The sequence below is a fragment of the Poecilia formosa genome, unplaced genomic scaffold (assembly GCF_000485575.1).
Source record: "Poecilia formosa unplaced genomic scaffold, Poecilia_formosa-5.1.2 Scaffold16, whole genome shotgun sequence".
NCBI lineage: Eukaryota > Metazoa > Chordata > Actinopteri > Cyprinodontiformes > Poeciliidae > Poecilia > Poecilia formosa.
Genome location: NW_006799955.1, coordinates 208,717 through 234,410, shown reverse-complemented (window position 1 = coordinate 234,410; position 25,694 = coordinate 208,717). Strand labels below are relative to the sequence as shown.

General features: G+C 37.7%; 1 protein-coding gene and 2 long non-coding RNA genes across 3 annotated transcripts in view; 1 reads left to right on the top strand and 2 right to left on the bottom strand.

Annotated features, from left to right (window-relative positions):
- The window catches only part of LOC107835619 (uncharacterized), a 19,639-nt gene extending 735 nt beyond the window's left edge, over positions 1-18,904 (bottom strand). Inside the window, exons 1-2 of the long non-coding RNA XR_001661426.1 lie at positions 18,762-18,904; positions 16,430-16,435 (exon numbers count right to left, since the gene is read on the bottom strand). This is a non-coding gene — a long non-coding RNA (uncharacterized LOC107835619). The remainder of the gene's footprint in view (positions 1-16,429; positions 16,436-18,761) is intronic.
- The window catches only part of LOC107835620 (uncharacterized), a 17,289-nt gene continuing 964 nt past the window's right edge, over positions 9,370-25,694 (top strand). Inside the window, exons 1-2 of the long non-coding RNA XR_001661427.1 lie at positions 9,370-9,381; positions 12,540-12,541. This is a non-coding gene — a long non-coding RNA (uncharacterized LOC107835620). The remainder of the gene's footprint in view (positions 9,382-12,539; positions 12,542-25,694) is intronic.
- On the bottom strand, positions 11,660-20,663 carry slc5a3b (solute carrier family 5 member 3b). The gene is made up of 2 exons (XM_007546356.2): positions 20,427-20,663; positions 11,660-15,519 (listed from the first exon to the last, which is right to left on the bottom strand). The coding sequence occupies exon 2, from the start codon at positions 15,252-15,254 to the stop codon at positions 13,134-13,136; it is 2,121 nt and encodes a 706-aa protein (XP_007546418.1). The 5' UTR covers positions 15,255-15,519; positions 20,427-20,663; the 3' UTR covers positions 11,660-13,133.

The window sequence follows — 25,694 nt, the reverse complement described above, 5'->3', positions numbered from 1 at the left end:
ATAAACTTAGAAATAAGCAACTGTAATTGAAAAGAAAACATATGTAGTGTAGACCAAGGTTAGATTGTGTGTTTACTTTAGTTTTAAGTAGTTGAATGAGAACAGCAAGACTGAAAATCCCAGATTAAATGAGTGGCTGCTTATGATTAACATAATGAAGATGAGGACACAGAGACTGTTGCCCAACCACAGAGATTCTACATTTTGTCAAGCTTTTGAGGACAACATGCTGAAATTCATTACATAAAGATATTTAAGCACAGGAAAAGGTGAGCAGATCTTCACTGGTAAAACTTTTACGTTGAATTAATTTACTTATGATGTTGAATGAGAGCAAAGTCAGTTTACTGTTTCAATCTTTATTTAACTTAAATTAGGTTTTAGATTTTTGCGTGACTTTTTTTAATAAAAGAGCAACAAAAGAAGCTGATGTTTGACAGCAGCTACTAAAGAAAATATACTAGCAGTGAAAAAAATATTTAAGCTCGCTGTAATTAAGAAAGAAAGAAAGAAAGAAAGAAAGAAAGAAAGAAAGAAAGAAAGAAAGAAAGAAAGAAAGAAAGAAAGAAAGAAAGAAAGAAAGAATGAATTGTCTGACAACCTGACTGCATGGAGAAAGCACAATTTAGTGGGCGAAGCCTCCGCTCATTTTCTTTGGAACCGCTAGATGGCAGTATAACATAAGCGACTTTCCTCGGTGAAGATTTATGATTCCTCACTATCAAGTTAACGTTGCACGTCTTCGGTTCTGTTAAAAAAAATATATGTGTAAACCACTTCATTACGTTTCATTCTGATTTTTTGGCTGAAGAAGGATGAAACAAACCAAAAGACAGTTTGAATTAAAATAGAGGTGCTAAATGGAGATCAGTCAGTTTTAATGTGCCAACACATTAAAAGTGGAATATTATCTACATTGTACATGCTGTGGTGTCCTGACACAAGTGCTACAAGCTTTTATTTTCCATCAGATGGGAACTTTCCTGTTCCAGTGAGATAAAATATTCACACTGTGCACCAAACTCCACAATGACCTCGGGATTTTTCCTCTGCTTCTCTTCCTCCCTGGTCAGTTTTCAGCAGACTCTGTGGGACAAAAGCTCATTGCAACATTGTATGTGTTGTAACGAACTGCAAGTGGAGACCAAGTCATCCCCGCCCCTTTTTTTTATGAATGTTTTACTTTCCTTCTGTAAATGACACTATCAAACCTAAATACTACCAGTATATTTCCTGCTTTACAGATGAAAACTCTCACTAGAGAGATATTTGGTAAATCTTCATGTAATTTGGAATTTCTTTCTTTTCAATCCTGGAACAAAGCTTGTTGGAGGCTGCAAAAGACATTTGCAAAGCTTCCTTTAATCACTTTCTCTCAATGACAGCTTTCTTCTTGACACTCTTCTTTAAAGATTTGATTTGTGGAGGTTTTCTCACCTGAGTTGTGAACCTTTGCATCTCGTCCAGAGTTACAACATCCTCTTGGCTTCTTGGTTAATGATTTCTCTTATTTATGCATACCCTGCCCAAAAAAAAAAAAAGAAAAGAAAAGAAACACACAACCAGTGTGTTGCACAGTGGGGATGTTTACTTTTTATTTATTTACTTTTTTTGTTTTCTCAGCACATACAGTTTTTAATATTGGACTCATTTGAAATGAGCACCTTCTTCTACTTGATAGTTCTTTCCCCAAAAAGATCTTTGGTTGACAGTCAGTCTCCCAGAAAGTAATATTTGTGGAATGCAGAGCTATTTATTGTCCTATGATTGCTGCAGCTCCACGTGAGTCACCACCTTCACCATCAACAAATATTTTTGAAACTTTTCTTACATTTCTCCGTTATAGTTTCTATATCAGCAAACATCAGTATAGGTATGTTGATTACAAAACTAGAGGCCTGTGGAATCCCTAATTACACGTATTGTTTGTGAAATTAGGGATGTGTAATGCAAAAATATTAAAGTTTTTTTATTTATTTTTTTGCATTACTTAAGTAATGCACAAATTTAAAGTCTTGTAGCAAAATTGTGGCGTCTTTCTCAACATAGCCATAAAAAAGCTACAGAGAGCAAAAGCAATGACTGCTGTGACCAGAAGCTCTCTGGCTTCATCCCGAGCTTGGCTGGATTAAACATCAGGGGTCAGCCAACCAATCCCTACAGTGAATGTGACATATGTAAAAGATCCTCAAGAGCCAGTGAACCGTAAAACCCAAACTGAGCTTAAATGTTGCATAAGCTCCAAAATGCAAAATCGCGCACACGCTCATTGACACGTTTTTACTTCTCCCTGCTCGTTTTTCACATGCGCTCACGTATTCTCATTTATTTCCGTCCGAAATTCATTGCTGACTTCAGCGACAGTGATTACTTCAGAATCAGAATTACTTTAATGAGTTGAGCCGTTAGGGGAAAATTGCTTATTTGTTGACAATGACTTCCATTCAAAATGTTGAGTATTAGAAAATATAAAAATAAGCTAAGCAAAATGTATAAAAGATCATACACAAATGTTAAATTATAAATAATTTACCTAATCATAAATGTGAACATCCTGACATTGGTGTTTTTTTTAGTTGGCTTGGGAACCATTCATCTGGTATCAAATTCACAAAACAAAAAAAAAAAAAACAATGACTAATCCTCATCTTGTAAGTTATTTGTCAAACTGTTCAATCGATCAAACATTCTCCTTCTGTAACTTGCCGGTGTTCTGAGTTACTCTCTATTTTCTTTCCCTCGTTTGCCCTTCAGTGAGCTACAACAGTATTTTTCCAGACGTGGTCATGAGATTTTCTCATATGGTCACCACTCCCTCTTCTTGCCACAGACCAGAATCCCTCCGTCAGCCTCACTGCCCTGCTGCAGTGAAAACTACACCTGACCCCAAACACTGTAACAAATTAACCCAAACCGTCTCTTTGACCCATTATTTATTGTTTTCAAAGTCAGCAAATCCAGTAGACGTCACGGAAATTTTTTGTTCAGTCCTTCTGAAGAACTGAATCTAAATAACCTTGTGATTAAAATGTAACTCGTGCCTAAATCCTCTTAAATAGCTCCTGTAAGATAAGTAACTTATATTGCTATTTCCCCCCTTCGTGAGAAATAGTTGTTTTCCATAATGACACCCCTTGAATTTGATCTTGTAACCACCACAAACCTTTGAATATTATTGTTGGGCTCGGATATGCTAGCTAGACCGACACAAGGAAGTGCATATTTGTTGAAGGAAGAAGATCCATCCATCCATTTTCTTACACCCTGGTCCCATTGGGGTCTCCAGCGATCAATGGGCGAGAGGCGGGGTGCACCCTGGACAGGTCGCCAGTTCATCACAGGGCAACACAGACAGACAGGACAAGCAACCATGCACACACATATAAGGAGAATTTAGAGAGACCAATTAATCTGACAGCCATGTTTTTGGACTGTGGGAGGAAGCCGGAGTACCCACCCATGCACAGAGAGAACACACAAACTCCATGCAGAAAGACCCCAGGCCGGGAATCGAACCCAGGACCTCCTAGGTGCAAGACAACAGTGCTGCCACCTGCACCACTGATGCCAAAAGTAAAGCCAGATAAATCCATCGTTTTAAAATTCACCAAAACAATATAGTGTGGCATGATCTCCACTTAAAGTAATACTCCTAAATATCACTATAGCAATAAGTGTACCTTATATGATATCTGAGTAGAATTTGTTCTGAACATGAAGTCAATTGTTCGGTGACGCTTTATGACTTCTTTACAAAGTAAATTTTTGCTAGTGCAAAGAAAAAGGTTAGCTGGTGTAACAAAAAACAAACCTTATCTCAGTGTGCACAAAATGAAGGTGTTTGTGAGAGAGTCAAATGCTTTCAACCGGCCTTGAGCTGAGTACAGCACTCAGATACAATTAAACCGAGTTTTCTGAGGGAGTGGCGTGCCGATGCAAAGTTTTGGAACAAATGTCTGCTGCGAGACTGACTTAGACAAAATAAAATTAATCAATCCATCCATTCTCTATGCTTGCTTCTCCTTGCAGTGTCAGGACTCTGTCTGGGCCAATGGTGTTGTATTATTCTAACTTTTAATTTAATCTTGGTAAAAGAAACATATTAAACGGTCTGTAATTGTACAGCACTTTTGGACAGTGTGGCACTTCACACACACACTGATGGTGGCAAGCTACTGGAATGCAGCCACAGCTGCCCTGGGACACAATGAGAGAGGTGAGGCTGCCATGACGACCACCACCACCTGCAGGTAACGAGGAAACAATGACAGAGGCAGACAGTGTGGGAATCAAACCCAGCAATTCAGGGACGAACTCCTACCACAGTTGCCACCATCGCCCTCATTGTCTTATGAAAGAGACTTCATAAGGCAATCTCTTAAACCCTAAAATAATTTCAACTCTTGTCATTCAAAAATAACTCCACATTTAGTGTCTACGATGCTGGGAAGAAAGTTTGAAAAGCTCTGTTTTTATATTACAACACTCTTCTGGTGAAATCCCTAGGAAGTGTAAAACATATGAGGACACAAAAGATTCAGCTCCGTAGGGGATGTGGAAGGGAAAAAAGAAATGACCGAAGCGTCACACAGTCGTAAATATTTAGATTTACCCGCACGCTGTTTTGTGTAAGCAGTGGAAATCAGGTAGCAATACTGTAAATCGTAAGAAGATTGATAGGGGCATTGTTTTACCTCGCTCATTATGACATGCGAGGATAAGATAAGGTTTGTTTCGTCATAACTGAGTCACCTTATTTTAGGCTGTACATCGTATCAGTAACTTCTCTGCTTACATATCTCATCCAGCTCTTTGACAGGGTTTGCACTGTGTCACTGTTGTGTTGATCAGCCTTCGGTGAGCCTGATCTTGGAATAAAAAGGCCTCGCCGGTGTTTGTTTCTTTGACTCATCCTTATTATGTTGTGACCCCAGACTCTATTCTTCCTGCTGTTATTTCTGCAGGAGGTAAATATTTCCTTTTGCCAGGGAAGCCCTATTCAGCGGATTAACGCCAGAATCCCAGGCATGCCGCCATAGTTCAGTCGGGACTGTGCACGGGGAACGCCAGGAATGCATTGACTATGTGTTCACCGTATATTTGAAAGGTCTCACTGCATTCTCTACATGGCTGCTTCCGCTGTTACCTCAATGGGAATGAACAACAGCGACATTTTTTAAACCTTCGCATGTCTGGTTGGTTGTGATAACAGAACAAAAGCTGTGGCATGTTTTTATGTCAGGGTAAACATGCCGTCTAATAACAATGATGACTCAGTCCTTTTTACATATAAATTTTAAAAATCTCTGTGGAGCTTTTTTTTTTTTTAAAAAAAAAAAAACTTTGTTTCATGTGCAAAATGTTGTTTACCATCCTTTGCGAGGATAAGTTCACTGGAAACTTTTGTCAGTGTTGTTTTTAAAAGGTTCTGGATTTTACTGACTTCCAGTTCATTCAAAATGAATCCACTGAAAAAAATCTAATTAAATAAGTTGGTAACACTTTATTTGACGGGGGTGAATAAGACTGTCATGACACTGTCATAAACATGACATAACACCTGCCATGAACATGAATAAGCCTTCATGAATATTTATGACTGTTGTCATAAAGCGTCATTCGGTAAATTATGACACTTTTAATACAAAGTTGACATTATTCAAAATGTCTTTGTTATGACAACTTGACATTAACCAAGAAATCATTACTGTTTAAACTTTACCTTTAATAACATAAAGTTACCTGATTTTTAAAGTGCAATCAGTAATACTTTTATAACAAATTTATATCAATAATGATTTATTGGTTAATGTCAAGTTGTCATAACAAAGACATTTTGAATAATGTCAACTTTGTATTAAAAGTGTCATAATTAACCGAATGACGCTTTATGACAACAGTCATAAATATTCATGAAGGCTTATTCATGTTCATGACAGGTGTTATGTCATGTTAATGAAAGTGTCATGACAGTCTTATTCAACCCCCTTCAAATAAAGTGTTACCAATAAGTTAAACCGAGACGCAAAAATCAAGTATTAAAAATGACAGTTCAAGGCTACGATGGCTCAAAATGTGCTCAAATCTGAAGAAAAACACACAGCTTATAAAGTCTGTGAAGATGCTACAGAAAATCCCTGAGCGACACTTGAACATTTTTTTAACATTTTCACCTATCTTTTCCCATGATTATCATCAATCTCATTACATCATGTATATAAACAGTTTTTCTCAAAGGTGATAAAAAAAAAAAAAGTTTGTCCTTGTGTCTGGCTTCATGTAAAGCAGAGACAAATAAAAAAACATCCCTTCCAGCTGGATAATTTCCTAAAACCACAGAAGCATTTTGCATCAGAGGATCAAAGCCATAAATTACCTTATTTTGACCTTGAAATCTTCCCTGTGGAAGCAGGGAGCATTTTAGTTTACCTTATCAACATGATGTCATGGTTGGTTTTCAGGAGTGTCTTTTTTTTATTGCTCTTTCAAACACAGACTTGAAAAACAAATGAGTACACCCTAATTTGGCCACAGTCACATGTATTTATGATTAAGCATACACCATGTGGAGTTAAGTCAGTACACCAGTAATTCTTAATTTCTCCCTTTTTCGCATGCACTTTGCCCTTGGCGCATCGCTACAGAGTCATGCACACTTAAAACTTGGGTCTGTGGGAGGAAGTCGCAAACCCCACATATGCAAAGTCTCTCTGCCAGCATTCAAACAAGACCTCTGTCCTGCAAAGGAACAATCCAAACATCACTTTCCCTGCTTGTCATGCCACTATTAATTCGATGAAGCCTGAGGCAAGCTGCAGAAGCAATGTGACAAAAAGCTAAATACACCCTGTGACTCAACAGCTTGTTTTTACTGGATGCGGTCCAGTCTTGTACGACTGGATCAGTGTCTCAGATCAAAGGTGAAGTTTAACCTGTTTTTATTCACAACAGTAAATCTGTTCCTGGAGACACGGGTTTGTCAAGATGTTACCTCGGGGCGAACTGCTTCTACTGTCCATCAAATAATAGAGTTATGTAAGCACTGTGAAAGATGCTGTCAAGGATTCAAGCCTATGATATTCACACAAATTTACACAGGAGGCCTTATGCGATTTAACATTTTTATTTGTGTGCAGCTGTCTCAGTTTTTGCATCCATTACAGAGAACCTTAGAAAAAGTATTCAACTTCTCATGTTTTCTCACATTAGATCCACTGATTGCACTGTACTGGGCTTTTACCTCAGAAACAAAATAGGTAGAGTTATGATGAGAAAGTTTAATGGATAAATTGTGTTTTTAAAAAACTGAGAAGTGTGAAGTGCATTTTCATCTTTCTGACTTTACTCTAAAACATCTAAATAAAATCCTTCTGTAGCCACCACTTAGTTCACCTATGTGTATACGTTCTATCAAGGCCTAGGGGTTTGCTAAAAGAAAAACAGCAATCAAACCACATCTTGAAGACAAAGGAGCATAGGTCACAGATATAGTTGCGAGTACATTAAGCAGAGTTAAGTTATAAAACTGCACATAAAGCTTTGGTCATCTTAGGAAGCACAGTTTCAAACCTATTATGACTAAACTGAAAGAATGAGGAAGGAGAGCTTTGCTTGGAGAGCAGTGACGAGTCCCCCGGTCTCTCTGGAGAAGCAGCAGATATCGATAAGGCAATGTTCAGGACCGATGGGTTTTTGGTCGAAGTAAATCTAACAGCTCTCAGAAGGAGAACTGTAGTGTTAGAAAATGATATGTCTAACACATTGCAGTTAGACTCCAGTGGGGAATCTGTGGCAAGACTTTTAAAATTGCAAAAGAAGTTTGAAGAATTTTGACACGTGCAAAGATTTGAAAAACATCTATTATTTTTCCTCAAGTTTCACAAAGACGCACTAATAAAACACACTGAAAATGTGAAAATGTGAAATGAAAAGCTTCAAGTTAGCTCATTTGGAAGGCACTCTATCTGCAGGGACTCTGCCATGACTTTAGAGACTCACTTCAATGAGTAACACTGAAACAAACGGAAAGATAAAAGACAGAAAAGTGCTTGATTAAAAAAAAAAAAGCACTGTAGATTTATGTCGCTTATAATTTTATTTTATAATATATCTTGCCTCTCCGCTTCTATCTAAGTATTTGTCTCAGACTGTTTCTTTCTCTGTCTGAAATAGACAATGAACAAAGCATGGCCCAAATGCCAGTACTTTTCCACAAGGACAATATCATTAGTTTCCTCTTGGGCAAGAGGCTGGGAATGAGACTAGCGGGGGTTAGTGGAGGAGTAAGCAAAATGCATCCGAAATCTTGAGCGATACATTGAGCAAAAAGAAATCATATGAACTTAAAACTCATGCTGGTTGTTAAACATTCTGGAAGTCATGCAAAATATCAGTGATGCTTTGGATACCTGAATTCGAATTTGCAAACAACAGCTTTGTTGGGAAAAAAAAAAAAACTCACAAAACGTTGTCCACATCTACAGGACGTTAGTTTGATGTCTGTGCCATGAAGAACCATTAGACTTGGCACAAACCTTTATCAGAGTTCAAGTATTTTTTTTTTTATGCTAACATGTCTATTGATCAGCAAGTACCAAAAAATATTTACAGATTTACAGTACATCCCTTTTGAACGTTTTAGTATTTCATCCTTTTGTTGGAAGTCTATGTGATAGAGTGACTTAACGTAGAACATTAGTGGAAAATGGAAGAAAAATTTATACATTTACAGCTGGAAGTCTTTTAGGTTATGCCTCTGCCATCTTTGTACATAAAGACGGCCATTTTTGTTCCATCCTGCAATCATCTCTTATCATCCCAACATGTTTTTTGACATGGAAAAGGTTCATGTCAAAACCTTTGACATGAACCTTTTGATGTCAAAGGTTCATGTCATAATGGAAATAGAGCTTTTGCAAGCATCAGTTTTCCCACAGATTATCAGCTGATTGTCACTGGTCCTGAAGCATTGAAGCAGCCCTGGATTATCACTCCACCAGCACCAAATCTGGCTGTGTTAGTTTAACACCAAGTTTAATGGGAATGTCCTCTAAAATGTTCAACTTTTGTCTCATCTGTCCACAGAATATTTTCTCAAATATCTCGGGAACCATCAAGTTTTAATTTGGCAAATGTGAAACAGCCTTTGTGTCGTGTTTAGTCAGCTGTGGTTTCACCTTTGAACTCTACCTACCATGGATACCGTTTTTGCCCAATCTGTTTCTTATTGTTGAATCACAAACACTGACTTAATTGAGGTTAATGAGGTCTGCAGAACATGTTCTTGGTTTCTTTTGTGTATGACATGATGAGTTGTCAATAAGCTTTTGTAAGCCAATCACTCTTGCGAAGGTTCACCACTGTTCCATGTTTCCTCCATATGTGGATAGCGGCTTCTGTCCAGGTTCACTGGATTCCCAAAGCCTTATAAATACATTTTAACCTCAGTGTAAAAGATGTTAAAAATGACTCTGGTCCTGTTTATTCTTTGAGTTCTACAAATCTGGAAACGATGTGTTGCTTTTTAATATCGGCTCGCCTACTTCCTGCTGTCAGACAGGTTCTATTAGTGTGACTTCTTGATAAACACATCTAGCAGTAGAAATTGAACTGAGATCTCCAGAAAAGATTATCAATCACAATTAGGTTACGAAACCTCTAGGGGTCACAAATGATGATGTTGGCCTAGATCAACTTTTGATGCAAAAAAAAAAAAAAAAAAACATGTAAAAACTGTTTTTATTTTCTCAGTTTACCTTTGACGGTCATTAAATTTGTCTGATAAATTAATGACAATGCCTATTTAAATATTATGATTACTAAAAAACTATATTTTTATCCCATTGTTTGTCCTTTATCCTGCAATTACTTATTTGTTTCACTGCAGAAATGCCTGCCAGGTACACAGTCCGCACACAGAGGCAAGTTAAGGTCATTCTTGGAAATGTTTAGCTAATCATTGGCAATGTTGCATTATTTATCTAAATAACAAACAGATGTTGTTGTGTTTTCAATGACAAGAGAAATATTTTAATTCATTTTATCAATTTTAAGTGTGACACCTGCTCATAATCAACCAGAAAGTGGTTTTGTCTGCACCCCCTCTCTCCCATCATGCCACATTTCGCTTGTTACTATGGTAAGTCGCAGCATATCAGTGATGAGTCACAGACTAAGTAGGCACTCAGATCATGGCCTCCAAATATCACCCTCTGATTCAAAGGGGGATCAACAGTGGGGATCAGATCGCTTTGTATAATATAGTCCCTTAGTCAATGCATTACCCAACAATCTTTATTGGATTGCTTTATTTAGGATTCAGTGTCATAGTTTTAATCCAATTCAAACAGAAAACTGACAAAAGGTGAATTATTTACTACTGTGTTGTATTTCTAATTTAAATCCAGATGGAAAGTTACACTCATGTGAGATTTGGTCAGTAACGGAAACGTGAACCCTTATAACTACTGATGTTGGGATTTTGATTTGTTGAATCTTTGGTAAAGAAGCTTGGGATAACCCAGTCCCCATCAGATTCAAAGTAGATTAATTTCTCTTTGCTGAGGTTTATGTAATCCTAGTCAACAAGATCACATATCTCTATCCATAGGAAGTTCAGAAAGGAGTGACATAATGACTGATGATTTAGTTACAGTCCTACATCTTTACGTCATACATTCTCTACAAGAAGATGGTTAAGGTTTCGATATCTAACTAATGTAGGTATGACGTGATGGTAAATCATTTAAGATGAAATGCAGTAAGAAGATAGAAGAAATCTGATCTGAATTTAATCAGCTTAATTTTTAAATTCTTGCTTTTTTAATATTGTGCAACAATTATTAATAATATGAATACACATCCAAACAGAAACACTAATGAGTTATATTGACATTTTAAAAGTAAAATATTTATTGCAGCTAATATGATGTATTTGTATTTGTAATTCCCAGCTACTACTGCTATTATTATTAAACTGCAATTGCATATGTAGTGCAAATTATCCATAATGTCATGTTTATGCTTATGAATACCATTTGAAAGAACAAAATTATCCAAGGATGCTTAATATAATTCAAGAGTACAATGCAACAATGTAAGCTACTTTGGGTTGTCTCATATTATGAATATAATAAACAGAAAAGCTGAATTTCTGGCTTCCTGTAACTTATAGGATTCAGTATAAAATTGCACTTATCACTCATCACTGTCTATATGGAACCTCACCGGATTATTTGAAGGACCTCCTTATTTCACATTCAACTTCTAGATCCTTATGATGCCAAGCCTGTAATCTTCTCCATCTTCCTCGATCAAGACTAAGGACTATGGTTGATCGGGCATTTGTTTTGGCTGCTCCTCGTCTATGGAACTCTCTCCCGGACTATTTGAGAGCCCCGCAATTATTGTCCAATTTTAAAACCGGCTTGAAAACTTTTCTTTTTAGACAAGCCTACTCCACTTTTAAATTACTCTTTTTTTTTTTTGATTGTTGATTTTATTTGTTTTTAGCTGCACCATGTAGCACTTTGAGATTTTTATTAATGAAAAGTGCATTACAAATTAAATTTATTATTCATAATTAATTATTATTATGTTAGCTGTTCAAACAACTTTTACTTGGGTATATAAAATAAATAAAGAATGAAAACATACTTCCTTCTGGTCTCCACAGAAACTTTATTTACAGTCTCTAGAATAAAAATAACAATGTATATTCTCTCAAAAAGGAAAGAAAAAACTTTTAAAGCTTTTTCCCATACAGCAATTATCTCTTATCATCCCAACATGTCTTGACATGAAAAAGGGTTTGCCTATTTCATTCACAAACTGACATTTTGCACTCAGGGTTGGGCAACACCTGATTCAGATCTTCCTTTAAATATCTTCATATCTTTTGTAGTCGTGACTCAAACAATTACCACAATCCAGAAGATCAGCAGATTGGAAAGAAAAATTTAAATGACAACGTCAGAAGCAAGCTGTGCCAACAAAATGCTAACCCTGACATATTTAAGTTTTGCAGCATCAGTCTCAATTTATGCCACAAAAAAAACACCTCATTAAAAAGCTGGTTGAGTCAAAACTTTAAAAATACTTTCTATTTTTGTGCTCTCTGGAAATTTTCTTCTTTTTTTCCCCACTTATCCATTGCACAATAAGACACATTTGGTAGGAGCTTCATAGAAAATGCACTTAAAAAGACAAACAATATTTAAAAACAGACAGTGGACACACAATAAACAGCTTAGTATGAAAGCAATTTGAACAAAATGAGCCCTAAAAGATTTGCAAAAGACTTTATATGTCTAATGTCAAACACAACAAGACATCAAACAAAAACTGATGCTTTCTGTTACAATAAAATAGCAAAAAAGAAAAATCACAAACATAACGTAGTGTAAAACACAAAGTGTATAAAGTAGTAGAAAGAGCAATAATGCTCCAAATATAACTGAAATTTGGTCAAAAGTGACTAACTTAACTATACCATGTCTATTTTTGACTATAACAAAAATATATATATATTTTTTTTTAAGTTGTGCTTCTCTTTCTGACACCGATCAGCAGAAAAACATGGATACATTTCTTAATTATAACTCTATAAAGTGGTTCTAAATGCAACATATTAAGTAAGTCAAATCAATGATTTCAATTATCACTATTAAAAATATATTTCAAAAAAATAAGCAGCATTTGCAATATTCGTTAAGTACCGAGCAATTCTTCTTGATGTTTTCTCTTGCACCCTTTCTAAAGAGGTCATAAATACTTCAACCCATCCTCAAATGCAACAAAAACATATATAGTAAGGCAAATATTAAATTCACTTATAGAACAACTCTGAAAGTCCCAGTAGACATTTTAAATACAAGATTAACAATAGGATTCAAAGTCACAGAAGTACAATGTGTTTTGCTTTTCTTTTTCACGTGGAGAAGCTTAACTCATTTAAAAATGATAACAAGCTTAAATGCCTGTTAGTGAGCTACGAAAAATAACTGTAAATATTACAGACAAAATTTATAATCCGTGAAAAAAACATTTTTTACTGCTGTAACAGCCCAAAAGTACCTTGCACTTATCTTACATATTCCAAAGAAATTATCTGAACAGTTCTGCACAGTGTCCAACTACAGTGAGAAGTACACAAACATGAATATGCCCACAGAGCAGACCATGAATAGGGCCAGGTTGAGAAGGATTTTATCTCTGGGGGATTCGTACAGCATCGCTGCAGTCACCTTCTCATCTTCCTGCGAGACTTTCTGCGGGGCGCCATGTGGTTCTTCTTTGTACCCACAGAAACAGTCAATAAAGCGCATGCACAGGCCTTTTTCTCCTTGCTCTGGTCTGACCATATCCATCTGGCTGAAAGCAGGCTGCTCAGCAGGGGTGGAGGCAGGGGACGTTTCCGTGCTGGGAGTAGCTGGATCATGGTCTGTGGACGGGACCAGAAGCTTGATCTCAGCTCCATCTAGACACCTCTCCATTTTGACATCTGCAGGAATGTCTTTATAGTAGACTTCGCTGCCGTTGCATTGGTTCTTCTCTCTGAGACCGTACTTTTCAGCTCTGTCCTTCAGGGGAACCTTTTCCAGCTTGCGGAGCCCCCAGACTGTGGTGGTGCGCACCTGTTCATCATCCGGTGCAGAGGTACAAAGACTGACCACCACAGCAACCAACCCTGAAATCCAGAAGAGTACAGCCGCAAAGTACATGTAGTGAATGTGGACGATGAAGAAGGGTCTGTTGTCTGGCTGGTCACAGCGTGGCTGGCGGTAAAAGAAGGCGAGGATCAGCCGTATGGTACCGAGCACGAAACCCGTCATGCCTCCCCAGAAGGCGCCCGTCTCGTTACACCTCTTCCAGAACACACCGAGCAGGAAAAGGGCAGCTATTGGTGGGGTGAGATAGCCAGCAACTTCTTGGATGTATATGTATGTCTGTCCACCTTGCATCTCAATGATTACAGGGACCCAAGCGATGCTGATTACCACCATGACCACAACAAACATGCGGCCTACAATCAGCAGCTCGCGTTGCGAAGCTGTCTTCCGGAGAGACTGGTAAATGTCCAGGGTGAAGATAGTGCTTGCGCTGTTGAAGATTGAGTCAAGGTCACTCATCAAAGCAGCAATCATGACAGCCATCATAAGACCCCTGAGTCCCACCGGCATCACCGCCATCACCAGGCGTGGGTAAGCGATGTTCGAGCACCCAGCCTGGGAACCGCACACGGCCATGCAGTGCTCCGGCCCAATGCAGATGATCTCATCTGCAAATAAGATGCGGGAGATCATTCCTGGAATGACTATCACGAACATGGGCAGGATCTTGAGAAATCCAGCCATGAGTGTTGAGCACTTAGCGTGAGCAATGTTCTTAGCAGCTAATACTCTCTGCACGATGACCTGGTCTGCACACCAGTACCAAATGGATGCAGGGGTTTGCCCCAGAATGAAACCTGGCCAAGGAATATCCTCATCTAGAGGGCCGCGAAGGATGCGCAGTGAGTTTGGCTTTGGTTCAATGTGACAAGATGGTGAATATGTGTAGTTTCCAGCAGCCGTTATTGCGGTGACATTAGGAATGGCTTGCATATACTTAGTTCTGACCCCTTCTAGTCCACCAACTTTGATTAGGCTCATGATGGTTAAGGTCAGGGCTCCACCAATCATCAGCACTGCCTGAAGAGTATCTGTGTAGAGCACTGCAACCAGTCCACCAGTAATGGTGAGCAGAGCAGTCATACTGATGAGCAGAAGAATTGAAAGATAAAGGTTCCACCCCAAGGACTCCTGAATAAAGAGAGCGCCAGCATACAGGTCCACGGAGAGCTTGGTGAAGATGTAGAGCAGCACAGACAGGCAGGCGAAGTAAACCTTCAGCCTGTTCCCACCGAAACGTTTCGACAGGTACGCTGGCATGGTGTAAACTCCAGAGTAGATGTAGACGGGGATAAACACCCAGCCGAGCAGCTGCAGAAGAAGGATTGCATTGAATTCCCAGGCTCCTACAGCAAAGCCGCTTGCTGCACCCGACCCGGCCAGACCTATGAAGTGTTCGCTGCCGATGTTGCTGACGAAGAGGGACGCCCCTATCACTACCCAGTTCATGGAGCGTCCAGCGAGGAAGTAGCCACTCACGGTGCTGCGATTGGCTTTCCACATGGCCAAAAGCCCGATGGCGAGCACCAGGACAAAATACAGTGCAACCACTGAAATGTCCGCTGCTTCCATCCTGGCATGCATTTTTACAAATTAATTCCTTTAAAGCTTAAAAAGAAGGAAATGTCCAAGTTTTTTTAGAATTATAAGTGTGATTTATTAAAAAAAATAGCAGAAATATTTTTTTTTTAAATTTTGCTGCTTTGGTTTTCAGTCAAAACAAAAGCTGGGGACTGATCCACTGCCAGGTCGAAAAAGATTAACAAGGTAGTCTGTCGGCTCAGTTTTTGTTGGTGGCTGAGCAGGGCATTGTAGGTCACCAGTTTAGAAAAGCCAAGATTAAATACTCCTGTAAGACAGAAAGAGAAACACATCATTAGTATTATGACTTTTACTTGGAAAAAACACTGAACACAAACATGTTAGAACTCACAACAGGAGAAACATTGAGTAATGTGTACCGACACCAAGGTCACATAGCAAAACGTATATTAAAAATGACAAGGAAAATAAATAGTGAAATGTCAAACATAAAAAAAAACAAGAATTGCACCTTCAGTGAAATGGGATTTGCTTCGGTTGTATTTTTCTAGTGCCACCTGGACTAAAAAGGGATTTACCTTTCCTGAGATTTTCTTCCGAGTCTGTTAAAATACAACTAACCTCGAGCCATGCTAGAACTGAAATATTATGTAAGCTGAGTCAAGAAAGCACAAAACGCCGCTGGCAACAGCTACACAGTTCCTACACACCCTAATATGAGGCCATGTTGGTGTCCTCTAAACAGTGTCATGCAACTCCTTATTGGATTAAGAATATGCCTACGCTTAGAAAATCCCATAGATACACAAAAAATACATAATTTTAATTAGATCTAGAAAACCTTGTGTGCCTTTATTTTTGGACAGTTCCTCAAAATGCCTCTTTTTAAATAAACATGCCTCCATCAGTGACAATCTTTATTCAGACTTCACTGAAATAAAGATTGTCACTATAAGACTCAGTACCAAAAATTACCCCTTACAGTAATATTCAAATTACTATCAACAAATCTTATTAATTTCAGTTACAGAAATTGAGTCATCTGGTTTCTTATATGAATTTCTGTTAAATTGTTTTATCTTAGCTGTCTCTAGAGATAAGCGCCACCCATTGGGATGTACCATTAAAATAATCAGGGGTGTACATTCTTGTGGTTGTGGTGAGTGTTTACCAGTACAGCATTTTTTACAACACTGTCTGTGACTGAGACTGTGAACAACTTTCTGCACGTTTTTCCAAGACACTGCTGCACACCTATGTTAGCTCCCTACATGCATTCACACAATACAGGCCCGGCGGCATGGACGGGCACAGAGTCAGCTTCCTTGGACTGGAAGCTGTTTGTTGTTTTTACCATAGTCGGTTTTTACCTCAGAGTGGCAAACTGTCTGTTATTTCTATAACATATAGGAAGGGACTTCCGCATTTCCCATATCTGTGCCCTCGTCCCTTTTTTCAGCAGTTAAAACTGTTTAATCCGTTATTAACATTTCGTAACCTGTTTTTCCGAGCCGTCTTTAAACCCAACATGAACGCTGAGACGCCCGTGCTGGGTTTACACCTGTGCGGCAGCGACGGAGGTCTGCTGCTGCTGTGCGGAGCTACGCAGGTGTGTTAGGATCATGGCAGTAAACCAGCAAAATGCAAAGACCTTTGCACAGTTTTCCCCCCAAACTAACCGACTGAGTTGAGTAATGTTGCTGGAAGCAGGTAATGTTAGCTAAAAGATGACTAGCTAATAACAATACAGCACCTTAAGCTTGTTAACAAGTAGCCTGTAGGCTACCGGTGTTGTCTATGTTCAGCTACGTAGAACTATTTTGCCTCCCAGTCACAATATTTTTCAGAGCATCTCAGTGTCAATGTGTTACCTCAGCTACAACATAGCAAACATTCCTGGGGAATATAGTGACGGGATCTAAAAACGGTTGCTGAACCGCTATTAGGATTATGCATTATTGTGTATAATTGGATTTATAGGGAAATGTTGCAATGGATTTGTTTTTCTTATGTTGATTTTCTTATGTTTTTTTTAAAATCATGATGAGATCTTACAGCCTACTGCATGTTGTCAGACAGGTTCTATTTGTTTGTGACCAATGTTCTATACATTTGTGTTCAAACTAATGTATTAAAGAATTAGCATCTCAAATTGTAGTATATTACCTGCTTTATGATTACAGTGAATGTTATTTAGATATCAAGAGATGTGCAGCTCGATGCTCAGATTCCGCAGAAGGTGACGCATCTTACCCCGGGTTTTTATCTCTTCACTCTCCACTAGGACTTAGAGTTGCATAAATAGTACTTTCACATATAAATCTCAGACTTATTTGCTTCACAACAGGACAAAAATTAATCCAAAGGCAATTTTTGTGGAGGATTTCCATAAATGGCTGCAGCTAATGCTCTTAAACTGACCATCCGCTCAACAGAGATGCCAGGTCTAAATTTCTCCTGCAGGGTGAATATTTGGTGAACAATACATATTCAGACAGACAATCATATGGATCAAATAAAAATACAGAGTCAGCAAAAAGGAAAACATTTGGGGGAAGTTTGAGCACATCTGTTTTTGTTTTTTTGTTTGTATTTTTTTTCCCCATTCTCACAAACACTTGAATGTTTGGCTGCTCCTGAGGTTTCACCCTGTCATACATAGCAGAAAATAACCCCTACGCCTTCTTTTTCACAACCATGCTCTATGCAAAAGCATCTCTCTCAATAAAAGAAGTCTTTGTTTTCAGTTTTATTAAGTCACCAACAAGGCCTATTTATCCATGTGGTTGCCATAAACTGCCTAGGAGACCCTGGCTCAGAAACATTGGGACAATTCTCAGTAAATACATTTTTATTTTTGATTTGCAAAGTTACATAATACGGGATTAAAACATAATCACCCTTTTTCCCAATGCTGCCAGGACCGACTCACTCAGCCCCAGTGCCAGAGTAACGGTTCTATGCATGTGGTAGCTCACATTTTATTTAAACTGTTCTTGTTGAATTATTTTAAGAATTAAATAGTTAGCCTGCATAGAGAAAGAATCAAGCTTTTAACTTAATTTAGTATAAAGAGTTGGTCCAGAAGTCTGAAGATAACCACTAGCGCAAGAGGAGTCAAGTCTAAAAATAACTTCTAATACACAAAACATCATTGCAGTTTATCCAAACAATATTAATTTATATTTAAATGGTTGTCATGTTTGGTTTAGGCAGTTATTTCTAAAGAAGCAGATGATTATTTGCACACATGTGCACAGAATAAAGCATGTAAAGAGCTTTCAGTCAGAATTCCTAACAGACAAGTAAGGCAGCATAAAGAGAAATAAAAAAATGTTTATTTCACAATTGTATTGCATCATTTTAAACTGATATTGGACAATCGCTCTGTTCAGAAACCCTTTATCTAACATCCTAAATATGTTTCACAAAGAAAGATCATTGATGGCAAATGAACCGATTCTGTTTGGATTATGGGACAAGTCTTTGCAAGCCAGCCTGTCTATGATGGTGCCAAAAAAAATGTCTGGCATCACAGACCCAATGCACTAGGGCTGTAGTGATACAATAATCTCACGATATGATACACGATATTCTGCTCACAATACGATATATATATTGCTATATTCAGCAAACGATACAATTCAATACACTTTTGCGATTTTCTGAAAGATTTCAGAGGGACAAAGTGATTTTGGTGACATTTTGTGACTGTTATAGAGTTGGATTGAATTAATTTAACTGAAAACTGATTAAAAGCACCAGCTACACAATACCTAGCTCTGGTTGGACATGGACACAGACTTAAAGTCGACAGCTGGACAAAATGAATCAAAGAAGTGGTGAGAAAACATGTTTCTTTTAATTGAAACCGTACAAACTGTAGCTTACTTGCATTTGTAAAGTAAATAAAGTGCACCAAGTATCCTGCTCTGAATAGTTTGATACCTTTTTAACCTTGACACTTAACATCTGAAGGAATCACTCTAAGCCTGATGACCTAATCACTCTCCCGGAGAAGCAAGCAGTGAGGGACCAAGGTGACAGTTGGATGTTACGAAACTTGCAGATGAATATCGATTTTTTTCTAGGAAAGAAAATATCGATATATATCGAAAAATTGATATTATTACACAGCCCTACATGCTACCTAGAAAAAGGTTAAAAAAAGAACACACCCATACAACAGAAAGGTGCACAGGCACACAATCAAAACAAATCTTGATTAAACTCCAGAGTTAATCCAAAATGCAAACGTGTTTTATTTGCAGTTACATTAAATAACTCCACTGGTATTATGCGATGCATTTAAAGGGTCCCAACTTAGCTCGAGAGATGGCATTGACATTGTCAGGTGGCACAGAGACACGACAAGGCTCCGTCATAAAACAGGTATAACAACAAACCACAGGTGCAACTCTTCTGCCCTTCCTCCTCCTGTCAGTTTAAATCCCAGGCTAACAATTACCTTCCAGTCGTGTTTGAATTTCTGTCTTCAAAAGCCTAAAAAAAAAACTCAGCAGAACACCAGACGGTTAAATTGCTTTAAACCGTATCAGTACAACCTAAGTCATTTGGTTACTATCAGCCCCGCAATACAAATAAAGCAACGTGATACAACTTAATCCCATTGAAACAGCTTGTGGAGGGCATGAAACGGGGTGTGCTGCTGTTTGTTTAGTCACAGGTGAGGCTCTGTAACTCCGCTAGAGCCTTGGAGCAAAATAAAACGAGACGCAAGAGTATCGCTATGGAACGAACAATGGGGCTTTAATTGACGTCCAGATGCGGATGACAGCCGCAGACTGCCCCATGAATACAAAGAGGAGGCGACACCAGAGCACCAGCAGACACGGATCCACCTATCAGGTGGCAAGAAAATTCTAGAACAGCCGCTCATTCATTCGCGCGAAAATGCCGCGCATCCTAATATTACATCTCTCATTCATAACCACTCCGGCATAGCTGGGACATTTGCCTGCGCTCGCAAAGCCGAATTGTGGCGCTAAGCGGGTCTTTTCTTTAAGATAACGAAAGCTTTCATACACTGACGTCAGCATAGGGATGTTGTCAGACGAGGTTTACTAAAACAATCGCTGATAAGAGAGAGAGAGCGCGCGTCTTTCATTGGAAACACACTCCTAGCGGGTTAATAGTGATATTCAGTCGGTACATTTTAAATGGGATCGATTTAAAGACGTGGATTACACTCACCGGGTTGCACTGCAAAAAAATATCACTCAATAGACGCGCTTCAACACGCCACTCCACGCCCCTTGAAGTCGATGAACAGGAAGAAGAATATACTCCGTCCTCCCAGGAAGAGAGGTTGTTTTCTCGTAGTGTGTAGATATGGCCCGGATAAGTCGGTTTCCCCCGTTGAAGAAGAGTTCCTCTTCAACTGTGATGCTCCGTCAGACAACGATAACCTATCAGTCTCGTGCTCCTTATAGGAACCAATACAAATCCACGCCCCACACGTGGACCCGTGACGTATTAAAGGGATGCACCAACAGTGCCTAGAAGTTGTTCCAGCTACTTACCGGTATTATCCCACATGCTTATATAAATTGATGGAACCAGGCCAGGTGCGTTTTACTTGGGTCTAATCCCATATCTGGTCACTTGTGTATTTAAAATAAACGTCACTTGTATTTGCTGTCTTGTGGAAATATTCTATAATTCATTGTCAATGCACATTGTCCAACTTTTTATTCAAGCAAACTGTAGAGTACTACTATATCATTTTCAAAACATGCAGCCCTATACTTAGACACAAAGGTTGCTGCTTATCTGAGAATAACTCAGTAATAATAGTAAATCTCTGAGCTGCTTGGCCTTAGAGAAACTACCAGAAACACCTGCTCTTTCTGGCTACGGAAGTCTGACACTTAATCTAATTTGGGTTTAGATTTGAATCCTGGAAAATTCTAGGTAATTATTGCATCTTTTATTAATAGACTGATACAGCAGCTCCACAATCCCGTTTAGATTTTTTGAGGTTTTGTCACATAATAATAATGTTGCCCATGCCAATTGGAAAATATACTTTTTAAGGAATATCTGTTTTTTTTTTGTTTTGTTTTTTTACAAAGCAGACTTCCATAGAAATCCCGCATGTGATCCAAATAAAGTATACCTGTCACTGTAAAAAACTAGCACTCATGTCCTTTCAGTGCATAATTTATGATAAGCAATGTGTATTTGATGTTTTGTTAAATAACTGCTTTCAAACTTAAATTAAAAAAAAATCCTATTTTGTGTTCAAATGTGAACATTTTGCATATATACATATATTTGCATTAAATATTGTAATTGTATGCATTAGTGTGAAATATATCAGATATTTTTGCTGCTTGGATATTTAAAAGTATGCCAGTAAGGCTGTCAATAAATTGAATGAAAGTCAATCAAACTACTCTAGGTCTTCTTGCCCTGCTCCCACAGCTGCTACAAATACAGTTCATTCTGATGTGGTTATTATAAACCAATTATGCTTATAATGTAAACACAAAAAAACACTGCTGCTTTATCTATTTTATCATGATATTAATATTATCAAATTTTCTCAACTGACAAATAAAATTATGGTAAAATATGGTGACTTTCATTGAAAAAAGCCTGCAAAGGAAGGTATGGTTATCTATATAAAAGGAGCAAGAGGGCAGGGTAAATTTCCACTCACTACTCTGTACGGATATCTTGGAAATTTCCATCTCCCGCGAAACATCATCTCCCAGCATGCCTTGCGGGACAGAGGCTGCTGGGTATTTGTGTAAGAGGGAGGGTGGTGGTCACGCTGTGAGTCTAACAGGAAGTGAATTCATTCATTCACTGGATTTTCTGTTTGCTTTGACATATCCTTAGAGCTTTAGGCTTATTTCACTGTGGATTTCAGTCCATTGTATTTTGACTTGTTTACATTTTTAAACTGAGTAGTAATTCTCTTGTGGGTTTGCTATACAAATAAACTTAGTTGTGGATAAAAAAAATTAAAGTTCTTTATTTGCATCATAAGTGTAATTAAGCGTATTTAGTAAATTAATTTTACTCTTGTGTATCCAGGCGTTTGTGTGTTGCGGAAGAACTGTGAGAAGAAGGCAAAGGTTTCTTTGACTCAGACTCAGCATGAGGAAATAGCTACATTGAGTTTCTTTTTCTAATGATCAAGTTTTCTAGGTCAAAAGCATTTAAAATCAATGTTACTAACCCAAACTGAGGTAGAATAAATATAATAGATACGGAACTGGATTGATATAACATAAAAGACTTTGGGTATGTATGAGACCCAGGATAAATTAAGTTTTCAATCTAAAAATTAAAGGGTTAAGTATAAATAATAATCTGCACTACAGAACATATAATGGAGGGTTTTTCTGTTTGCCTTAAAATGATCAAGTGTAGAACATGATAAAACTTTATGATGTTGAGGCTTTTTTAGACAAACATTTTAATTTTGATGAAATATATCAAACCATTTTTCACCCAGCTATTGTGTCATTCCACACCCGAGACAGCCCACCACTATATTACAGCATATTAAAGCAAGATAAAAAAAATATATATATATTTAAATAGATATTTACAGCTTCTCTGTTCTGTCCACCAAACAATGATTATTTAGTTGAAATGAAGTTCCAAACATTTAGAATTAGCGATATCACTAATTACTGGGGAATTAAACTGAGACTTATGTAATGCTGCTGTTGATTTAAAAAAAAAAAAGAAAAAAAAGAGGCATTAAACAGACATAACAGGTGGTAGCTAAACTCACATTATCACACTGTGGGAGTTACTAGTATGAGCTAACCTCAAAAATATTTTATCTCTTCTGGCAAGATTATTGTTGTGTTTGTCAGCAGGAACACAGTAAATGTCTCACGTTTTTCAGTTAGTCCTTCGGGGAGGAAACCTCTCTACTGACAGATTGAGATGGAAAAATACAGACAAAACTTCCTTGAAGAAATGTCCTGGCCTGACTTTGGATGTTCCTTACTGATTGCATTTTATGTTTTTAACACAAAAGACTAAGACCAGCTCTTCTGTTAATTTTTATTGCGTATCAATAAATATAAATAGCTGTTGCTACTCCAGCTTGATTTAGAGCACTCAACAGAGCCAGACATCAGTGTGTGCTTTGTTTATTACCCCAAGTCTATATTACGCATATGAAATGCCTTGTTTTGTATGAGCAAGGCATTGTATAAATTTTGTGTCTGTGTTAAGTTGTAAAGCATTTTGCTTAATCTTGTAAAGTTACCGTAATTGCCCAATTAGTGTATCGCTTTCAGTGTTTATAATCTTCTTTATAGCTACTGAGTGGGTTTGCAGGTAAAAGGTCACAGAGGTACAGCCTTCACCGTTGCTGCAATCAAACACAAATGGCACAAGCAGGTGAGGAACTAGTTCAGGGTCAGCAGGTTGTTTTAATTTTACAACCAAGGCAGGTCTCAATGCATTATCTAATCTTATCCTTGGGACTTTAAATTTCACTAGTCACTTTGGTTTTCAGTTTTTTATTATTTTGCATTTTAAATTTTAATCTTTTTTGCATTTCTGGTTACTTTGTGTTTTGTCATCTTCTGTTTGTGTCTTTTTCACTCATCTCTAATTTTTTTCTGTGTTAATTATTTTCAGTTATAGTCACACTGTGCCTTTGCAGAGGCCTCTCCAATTCATGCTCCCTTCACAGCTGTTCCACAATTCGTCATCAGACTCACCTGTTCCTTGTCCCTGTATAAACCTCTTCTCAAAATTTATTGTCCTAGTAATTACTGTAATTTTGTTTTATCCCTCTGCTGTCCTCAAAGTCTTTTTAGGGTTCTTCTCTGTTGGTTTGTATCACCTCTTGCTTTATTTTTGAAATTTCATCTTTTTTTATTTTTATTAAATTACTCTCAGAATATCCCTGAGAACCAAAACCAATAAATTTACCTCAATAGATCAATTTAATTGAATGAAGTTCCAGAATGATTGTGCACAAATCACCTAATCCACAGTATTTTATTTTTGGCAAAAGTTAATCACCGTAATGCAGATGGAGGTTCAGATTTAAAATAATCCCCACCACCAGATGATTTATTCACTCATGTATTAAGGTAGAAGCCCTTCTAAGCAGAAACAGTATTTGTTGTTGAAATGCTTACAACATGCAACCAATGAAGACTTGTTTCCCTTTTGAAGAGTTGGCCCAAGAGTTAAAGGAAACCTTTGTGTCTTTGTCAGGAGGGTGATGTTTTACAAGAAAGTAAAACGCAAGAAAGGACGGCTCATCACACTCAGCAGCACATCACCACTCATACTCTAAATAAAAAGTTTGTTGTTTAGTTTAAATGGAGATGTTGGTAGGTTTCCTCTTAACAAAAAAAAGTAAATCTTTTTTATAATTAAGGCCACTCGTATGAAGAACAGAAGGAAAAACAAAAAAACGGAGAGAAGTGTAAACTCAGTTTGTAACAAAACCCAGAAAACTCAAAAATGGAGCAGAAATCATATCAAATCCAGCTTTAAGAAGGTAAACAGTAAGCAGAGCGGTTTTTGCAACTTTATTTAGTTTGGAGGGATGGAGTCACAACTGATAGCTTGGAAATCCATGCGTGATAGTACAGACCAGTCAGACAACTTATTTAAAACTGACACCATGCAAAGTTGAATAAACATGTGTGTTACAGGATACTGTCTAACAGTTGCACCTTACACAAGCAACTGTGTCAAAGATGCAGACTAAATTAAAACAATATAGGTAACGGCCATAAAACAAGATGTTGCCAGTCTTAAATATTACTTAGAATTTCAACTGAGTTTACTTAGATTTATCAACCAGGACAGATCCCATTTAAGTTTCAAGTTTTTTATTTATGTCTGAACAAGAATTTAGATTGAGTTGAAGAAAAATAAGCATCAAAATGCAATTTTGAGAATTTAAAGAAAAGTTGTCTGTGACATCATAACAACACAAACCTTGAAGCTACTTATTGACAAAGCTTGAAATAATGAGGGCCACACATACCACAATATGGATGTCTGTTCGTGTCTGAGCTGTGTCATCAGACATTGTTATTCGTGTCAGCGCACAATCCTTTTTCTGACTATGTGACACAAACTGCCACTCCCAGATCAAAATAAAATAGTTTTGATTCGGTTTGCAGGTTTGCGTGAGCAGAAATCAAGCAATGTCTGGACGAGCCCTGAACGTTAAGCATTAAGCCTTTTACAATCCAAATTCCTCACCACTTTCAACTTTTTTGCATGGATTCAACTTAAACAAGTTAATATATAACTTTTTTTAGCCCTCTGATGCATAAGTGGGTCCTTTTGGACCTGGTGAGGTCATCTTTTTGTAATATTTTTGTAATGTCTTTGTAATAAAGTTTTCATCACTTCATATTCAAGGTATTCCTCAACAAACATGTTATTGATACCATGCAATTCAAATTTTTTATTTACCTTTTACACATTTTAAAAAATATATCATGTTTTATC

What these genes read in the sequence shown, in the direction of transcription:
- slc5a3b (XM_007546356.2), bottom strand. Translation starts at nt 15,254, where the DNA reads ATGCATGCCAGGATGGAAGCAGCGGACATTTCAGTGGTTGCACTGTAT.